Here is a 9,334-nt window from a genome sequence, read left to right on the forward strand (position 1 = left end):
GAATGTATAATGGTATATTAAAGGAGATATAAAATACAAAAATAAAAACTTTTGAAATATAAAAATATTAAAATGTAATTAGGAAGAAAAAGTTAAGGATGCGTGAATAAGAAGGAAAGAATAGAATAAAAATCGGATAATAAATAAAAGTAAGTGATTGTAAAAACAAAACAAAAAATAAAATAAAAAATAGGAATCGAGATAGAAAAGTCAAAGAAAGGATACAAAAATAGATAGAAAAAAAAAATCGAAAGTGAAGAGAGCAAAATCCAAACTTTAAAAAATCCAGATTAAAATCCCTAAAATGTTCAAAGAATGTTTGCATAAGTTCAAGTGCAATCCTCAGAATGTGGTTCTGGAAACCAAATGATGACAACTGTTTAAAATTCAAAAAAGGATTCAAGATATTTTTTTTTTTAAATTTTTTATTCAATTTTCACCCCAAACAAGGCACAGTGCCACTTTGAAGTAGGGGGCTACTATCAGGGACTTAATTTACAGTGGCATTATGAAGGGAGATGAGTAGAAAGATATTTGTTCACATTACACTTGAACTTCTGCATATCAGTACAGTTGGGAAAGCAGAATCCCGGAAGGGAGTTCCAAACCCCACAGTTCAGAAACTATTGGAGTAAAAGGCTTTCTTGCACCTAGGGATTTCTACTGTAAAGGGATGAGACTTAGTAGCTTGTCGGGTTTGTCGGGGGTAGTTACGTCGAGGAGGTACAAGCGTTTGCAGTTCGTCAGAGCAATGTCAAAATCCTTATAAATAATATGTTAAAATAATGTTATAATAATAATAATTATAATGATAATAATAATAATGATATGTTATAAATAAATAATATGTTAAGATATAATAATAATAATAATAATGTTATAAATAATATTAAAATATAATAATAATGTTAAAATATGATAATAATAATAATAATAATAATAATCTTATAAATAAATATGTTAAAATATAATAATAATATGAATAAACGTTAAAATATAATAATAATATGAATAAACGTTAAAATATAATAATAATATGAATAAACGTTAAAATATAATAATAATATGAATAAATGTTAAAATATAATAATAATATGAATAAATGTTAAAATATAATAATAATAATATGAATAAACGTTAAAATATAATAATAATATGAATAAATGTTAAAATATAATAATAATAATATGAATAAACGTTAAAATATAATAATAATATGAATAAATGTTAAAATATAATAATAATATGAATAAATGTTAAAATATAATAATAATAATAATATGAATAAACGTTAAAATATAATAATAATATGAATAAATGTTAAAATATAATAATAATAATATGAATAAACGTTAAAATATAATAATAATATGAATAAATGTTAAAATATAATAATAATAATATGAATAAACGTTAAAATATAATAATAATATGAATAAATGTTAAAATATAATAATAATAATATGAATAAACGTTAAAATATAATAATAATATGAATAAATGTTAAAATATAATAATAATAATATGAATAAACGTTAAAATATAATAATAATATGAATAAATGTTAAAATATAATAATAATATGAATAAACGTTAAAATATAATAATAATAATATGAATAAACGTTAAAATATAATAATAATATGAATAAATGTTAAAATATAATAATAATAATATGAATAAACGTTAAAATATAATAATAATATGAATAAATGTTAAAATATAATAATAATATGAATAAATGTTAAAATATAATAATAATAATATGAATAAATGTTAAAATATAATAATAATATGAATAAATGTTAAAATATAATAATAATAATATGAATAAACGTTAAAATATAATAATAATATGAATAAATGTTAAAATATAATAATAATATGAATAAATGTTAAAATATAATAATAATAATATGAATAAATGTTAAAATATAATAATAATATGAATAAATGTTAAAATATAATAATAATAATATGAATAAACGTTAAAATATAATAATAATATGAATAAATGTTAAAATATAATAATAATATGAATAAATGTTAAAATATAATAATAATAATATGAATAAATGTTAAAATATAATAATAATATGAATAAATGTTAAAATATAATAATAATAATATGAATAAACGTTAAAATATAATAATAATATGAATAAATGTTAAAATATAATAATAATATGAATAAATGTTAAAATATAATAATAATAATATGAATAAACGTTAAAATATAATAATAATATGAATAAATGTTAAAATATAATAATAATAATATGAATAAACGTTAAAATATAATAATAATATGAATAAATGTTAAAATATAATAATAATATGAATAAATGTTAAAATATAATAATAATAATATGAATAAATGTTAAAATATAATAATAATATGAATAAATGTTAAAATATAATAATAATAATATGAATAAACGTTAAAATATAATAATAATATGAATAAATGTTAAAATATAATAATAATATGAATAAATGTTAAAATATAATAATAATAATATGAATAAATGTTAAAATATAATAATAATATGAATAAATGTTAAAATATAATAATAATAATATGAATAAACGTTAAAATATAATAATAATATGAATAAACGTTAAAATATAATAATAATATGAATAAACGTTAAAATATAATAATAATATGAATAAACGTTAAAATATAATAATAATATGAATAAATGTTAAAATATAATAATAATATGAATAAATGTTAAAATATAATAATAATAATATGAATAAACGTTAAAATATAATAATAATATGAATAAATGTTAAAATATAATAATAATATGAATAAATGTTAAAATATAATAATAATAATATGAATAAACGTTAAAATATAATAATAATATGAATAAATGTTAAAATATAATAATAATATGAATAAATGTTAAAATATAATAATAATATGAATAAACGTTAAAATATAATAATAATATGAATAAATGTTAAAATATAATAATAATAATATGAATAAACGTTAAAATATAATAATAATATGAATAAACGTTAAAATCTAATAATAATATGAATAAACGTTAAAATATAATAATAATATGAATAAATGTTAAAATATAATAATAATATGAATAAATGTTAAAATATAATAATAATAATATGAATAAACGTTAAAATATAATAATAATATGAATAAATGTTAAAATATAATAATAATATGAATAAATGTTAAAATATAATAATAATAATATGAATAAACGTTAAAATATAATAATAATATGAATAAATGTTAAAATATAATAATAATATGAATAAATGTTAAAATATAATAATAATAATATGAATAAACGTTAAAATATAATAATAATATGAATAAATGTTAAAATATAATAATAATAATATGAATAAACGTTAAAATATAATAATAATATGAATAAACGTTAAAATATAATAATAATATGAATAAATGTTAAAATATAATAATAATATGAATAAATGTTAAAATATAATAATAATAATATGAATAAACGTTAAAATATAATAATAATATGAATAAATGTTAAAATATAATAATAATAATATGAATAAACGTTAAAATATAATAATAATATGAATAAACGTTAAAATATAATAATAATATGAATAAATGTTAAAATATAATAATAATATGAATAAATGTTAAAATATAATAATAATAATATGAATAAACGTTAAAATATAATAATAATATGAATAAACGTTAAAATATAATAATAATATGAATAAACGTTAAAATATAATAATAATATGAATAAATGTTAAAATATAATAATAATATGAATAAATGTTAAAATATAATAATAATAATATGAATAAACGTTAAATTAACCTTGGTTAACCACTAAGGAGGCTGTCCTATCAGCAGATGTAAAGTACTGGGGCTGCTGCATTGCCATTTGGTGAATGGATTCTGGACCATGCAGTAGTTTCTGGTGAGGCCTCTCGATGCCATACTAGTGGGTGATTGTTACGGCTTTACCTTATGTGCTACAAAAAAAAAAAAATTTCCTCTCTTTCTCTCTCTTACTTTCCCTCTCTTTCTCTCTCTTACTTTCCCTCTCTTTCTCTCTCTTACTTTCCCTCTCTTACTTTCCCTCTCTGTCCTACTCTAACCAAGTCTGTCCACAAACCCCAAAAACTCAACATGAAATATCTAAAAAAAACAAAAAAAAAACATGAATAAACCTAGAACTCCATCCTTCAACGTAGACCCCTACTACCATATCTCCTTCTCCAACATCAGGGGTCTACGTTCCAGAGGTTGAACCACAATTACAGGAGACGAAACCGAACTTACTCTTTCTAAGTGAAACTGGCATAGGGCCGACCACTTCCCTAGATGAGTTCATAATAAAAGGATACTCTAACTTAATATCTAAATCTGACCCCCAAGACCGCCATGGACATGGAATATGTGCCTACATTAAAGATGGCTTACCGTGTGGTAGAGATATCTCCAGAGAAGACCCTAATTTACCTTATATGTGCTTCCGGGTTGCACTTGCTTACACCACCGCATTCATATTTGCCCTCTATTGCCCCCACAACAGCGGGGTTACTGTCCTTAAGAGTATATCTAAGAAAATTGACCTCATCCTGTCTTTTTTTTATTTTTTTTATTTTTTTTTACATGGAGTTCAAAACTTATCAAGGCCCAATGGTCACTCAGGGATAAGGGTTATTGTGTGTACAGTAATCAAAGGGATAGTGTAGCAATAGTATTGGAGAATTAGTAAGGTGTCATTAGTTAGGGAGGGGGGGGGTTCATCAGGAATTTGTTTGTGTTGGACTTGAAGACATCCAGCTTGAAGTCGGGTGGGAAACAGGCAAGCGGAACAGAAAGAAGCTTTGTTCATGGTATCTACGTTTTGATTTAGGCACAAATAGGGAGTGGGGAAAATTATTGACGGTGGTTTCAGCTAGTCGGGTGTTTTTTGAGAAAGATTGGCGAGGGGGGACCAGAGAATGGAGCTCAGACGAGCACCTGCCATGAAAGTAACGATAGAACAATGACAGGCTCGCTACGTCTCTTCTGCGGGAAAGAGGTTGCAGGGTAGAGAAAAGGGCATCCCCCACCAAGCCACGGAGTCTATTTTGTACTCTGTCAAGGCAGGATAGGCTGCTTTTTGCAGCCCCCACCCAGATGTGGCAGCAGTACTCCATCTTTGGACGTACTTGGCTCTTATATAGATAGAGAATTGCATCATTAGTGAGATATCTTCTGGAGCGGTAGAAGGATCCCACCATTTTCCCAGCGACCTTGGCCACAGACTTGATGTATGTGTTCCATTTAAGATCAGGAGTAAAGGTCAAACCCAGGAGCTTATCAAATCCTGGGGCCTCCCTTAGACGAGAGCCATCCATTTCAATTGATGCCAGATGGGGATCAGAACATTTATGATGTAGAGATAGGAGCTTGGTCTTAGATGCATTAAAGATAACCAGCCACCTCTTTCCCCACTGTACCACACGCTCAAGATCAGAGGAGAGAGAATCAGAGAGAACATCATCATTTACGGCCTTTGATGTGTTGCCATAGATGGTCGTGTCATCAGCATAGATGTCAACGAAAGACTTTAGTATGTGTTTAGGGAGATCATTGATGTAGATCAGGAAGAGAGTTGGGCCCAGTATGGACCCCTGAGGGACTCCAGCATTAATACTGTGGGCCTCTGATTTCTGCCCATCAACCACTACTCTTACGAGCCTATCAGATAGAAATGATTTAATGATAGAGAAAACATTTCCAGTTATACCATAGCTGGAAATCTTGTGTAGTAGGCCTTTATGCCAAACCTTATCGAAGGCCTTTGATATGTCGAGAGCAATTGCCCTAGAAATGAAGCCTTTGTCGAGAGATTCACTAATCCTATGAGATATAACCATTAGCACATCAGCTGTAGATCTAGCAGATTCTCTCTCCTCTGATCTTGAGTGCGTGGTTCAGTGGGGGAAGAGGTGGCTGGTTATCTTTAATGCATCTAAGACCAAACTCCTAACTTTACATCATCAACGCTCTGTTCCTCATCTCGAATCAATTGAAATGGACGGCTCTCATCTTGGGGAGGCTTCATGTTTTGACAAGCTCCTGGGTTTAACCTTTACTCCTGATCTGAAATGGAACACGTATATAAAGTCTGTTGCCCGGGCCGCTGAGAAAATGAGCTCCAATCTCTGGTCCCCCCTCACCAATCCTTCATGATAAACACCTGTCTAGCTAAACCACTGTCAGTAATTTCCCCATTCTTTATCTGTGCCTAAATCAAAATGTAGATTCCATGAACAAAGCTTCTTTCCTAGAAGTGCACGCCTGTGGAACTCTCTTCCGTTTGCCTGTTTCCCATCTGACTACAATTTGGACGTCTTCAAGTTCAACATAAACAAATTCCTGATTAATCGCCCCTTAAGTAAGACACTTTATCAAATCACCAATACCAACTATTACTACGATATTGTCCCATTGATTATTGTACACAAAATAGCCCTTATCCCAGAGTGGCTTCCGGGCCTTGATAAGTGGCGATCCCCATGTTTCAAAAAAAAAAAATGGTATTATTGCTCTCAGAATAGGCACAGAAATTGAGAACCAAGAAAATCTTGCAAGTATTAGTCCAAAAGGAAACCCGTAATCAACCAATTGCGATTTCATTGGTTCCACAGCACAGTCCGCTGAATAAGTACCTTGAATTCATATTCCCAAAACCAAATGTTGACAGAATTCAGTGCTTGACTGTGTTTTGTCTGGGAGCAAAGTGTAGTATCTGTTCTGATGCTGCATTTCATCTTTTCTGTCCCCGGTCATTGAAAGAGAAATCCTTCTAGATTGAGACAATTTTTTTTTTTGTTCCTATCCAGAGTGCCCCTTTTTGGGGAACTGAATTTTCCCCATATTAAAAACCGACCTCGTGTCAAACTATGCCCTCGTGGGGAGGCAAGTAAATAGGAACATTACAGTTAAGCAAGATACCCAAAGCACCGAAAGGAAACAACCTCGTGAAAGAACGAGAACAAAAACCAAGAATAGAAAAAAAAATATATATAAAATAAATAATCAAAACATACCCAAAATGACGATGATGTCCACCCAGACAAAATAGCCAAGCCATTTATACACAATCTAAGCAAAATGCAGGCATCTTCCATTTCGTAGGCAACAAATTATCACTATGAGGACTTAAAAACAAAAAAAATTAAAATAATCATTCACAAACAAATAAAGATCAGCACTCTTCATTCATTTACACACACACACATATATATATATATATATATATATATATATATATACTAGACTACTCGTGACCCGTTGGGTCAGCTATGGAATTAATGTATGAGCGTGAGCATGGCACTTGTGACATAAAGAAAATAGTTTTTTTTGACATAACAAACATTTCTATGAAAGTATATTAAAATGAAAAAAAAAAAAATATATATAGATAGATATCTATGGGTCGTTCTGTTTATAATTGTTTATTTTTGAAAAAAAAACAAAAAAACTTACAGCCATTGAATTATAAGTGGTTTGCCATACTTATAGGTAAATGTGCACTGAACAGATACCATAATACTTAAAAGTTAATTTTGATATATCTTTTAATTTAAACGTGAAAAAAAAAACCCAAAAAAACAATTGGGACGCTGAAAACGTACACAGTAGAACAATACGTTTTATTGTCGCGTTGATTATTTATTCGTAACGCAAATTAAAAAAAATTTGGGGGGGTTATTTATTTATGTTGGTAGTGTAGAAGAAAATGTATAAATGTTTTTAAGAAAGGTGTATTAAAAAATGGAGAATAAATTAAGAAAAGAGGAAGGCGGTGGGTAAATCGCCGTTGTAAAATGCTCTGATGGTTGTCAACGGATTAAAGTAGATTTATTTGTAAAAAAAATTGCGTTAAAATAACAAACGTAATACGGAAATGAACGATGTAAAAAAAAAAATGCAGAAAGTATTAACAATTGTTTATTTGGATAATTTAAACGCGAAAAAAATTGGGTCGCTGAAAACGTACACAGTAAAACAATACGTTTTATTGTCGCATTGATTATTTGTTTATGTACGCATGTGCAACCGGAAGTCATAAACCGGATATTAGGTTACAACACTCGTTACAAGGTCATTTGAGTTATATATATATATATATATATATATATATATATATATATGTGTGTGTGTGTGGAGATGTATAGACATCGAACATTCATGGGTTAAGGAAATATATTTTACTATGCTGCGTTCTTTGTCTTGCATACAATAACATTTCTATATTTGAAATTTAACTTTTTGCAATCACAAATTTTAAATTCCTAAATTATGAGATATATAATTATTTTTATTTATATAGACAAATATTGCATAGTCGATCCACTGAACATCCTAATGTTTCAGACAAGTGGTCGATCAGGACCAACAAGTCTTCATCACGTGACATAATAAATTTTGTGTTCCACTGAAGAAGACCGTCTAGAACATTAGCATGTTTAGTGTAGTGACTATATAATATTTGTCTATATAAAAATAATGTCTTTTGCTCTTTTCTATTGAGCATTCTTAATCATCTTGATTCAAGAGTTTTCCATCCTAAACACTTAACTTGGTATATATAAATAAATCGCGATACATCCAGACAGTCAGATGGGATGGACGCATGGATAAAGAGTTTAGGCTCATTACCGCAGGGTCCCGATTTCGAATCTTGCTAGATTCAGCCACTCTGATGAGTCGTAGACGACGAAACACATGTCAGTGGTTAATTATATTTTAAAAACAATATGTATGCCGCTCCCCATGTGGGGGTACCAAGTTGGTTAAAGGGAAAATTATTCCCAACTCGCATTTAGGTAAAAATGCACTTTCGTGTAAATAATTGAATTCATTCAAGACGTATCACAAAAACAAATAACTATATATATATATATATATATATATATATATATATATATATATATATATATATATATATACACACACACACATACTAGCTGGCAGCCTAGTGTTGCCCGGTCGTACAAAACGCTTCAACATGATATTTTATTTATGTATTATTATAGAATCAATCCTCTATTGAATATTATGGACTAATTTGAAAAAAAAAACATAAAAAATAATAATGATAATGTCGTTCATCAAATTGTGTCTGTGTTTGTTTACAATATCATGTCAGCTGATATTTGGGCTTGACAATCTTAAAAATAGTCTTTCTCCTCTTATAGATGAAAAAAAAAAATTTTTACAGGGGAATATTTTACGTTACACCGGATGTAACACAAAATATTCGGTGTAACACAAAATATTCCCTTGAAAAAA

At 27.1% G+C, this 9,334-nt stretch overlaps 1 protein-coding gene and 1 long non-coding RNA gene across 11 annotated transcripts in view; one reads left to right on the forward strand and one right to left on the reverse strand.

Annotated features, from left to right (window-relative positions):
* LOC145297820 (uncharacterized) overlaps positions 1–9,334 on the forward strand; it is a 237,296-nt gene that overhangs the window by 187,372 nt on the left and 40,590 nt on the right. The window lies entirely within an intron of this gene.
* Positions 1–9,334, reverse strand: part of LOC145297819 (ceramide glucosyltransferase-like) — a 393,652-nt gene that overhangs the window by 101,270 nt on the left and 283,048 nt on the right. For 4 of the 10 annotated variants that reach the window (XM_080144131.1, XM_080144133.1, XM_080144138.1 and 1 more), the window contains one exon: positions 7,087–7,197. The exons of the other annotated variants lie outside the window; for them this stretch is intronic. In XM_080144131.1, coding sequence (XP_080000257.1) covers positions 7,087–7,167 — 81 coding nt within the window. In that variant the 5' untranslated portion in view covers positions 7,168–7,197. The remainder of the gene's footprint in view (positions 1–7,086; positions 7,198–9,334) is intronic. 10 annotated transcript variants of the gene reach the window in all.

The sequence above is a fragment of the Euprymna scolopes genome, chromosome 18 (genome assembly GCF_053919585.1).
Source record: "Euprymna scolopes isolate OS-2025 chromosome 18, ASM5391958v1, whole genome shotgun sequence".
NCBI lineage: Eukaryota > Metazoa > Mollusca > Cephalopoda > Sepiida > Sepiolidae > Euprymna > Euprymna scolopes.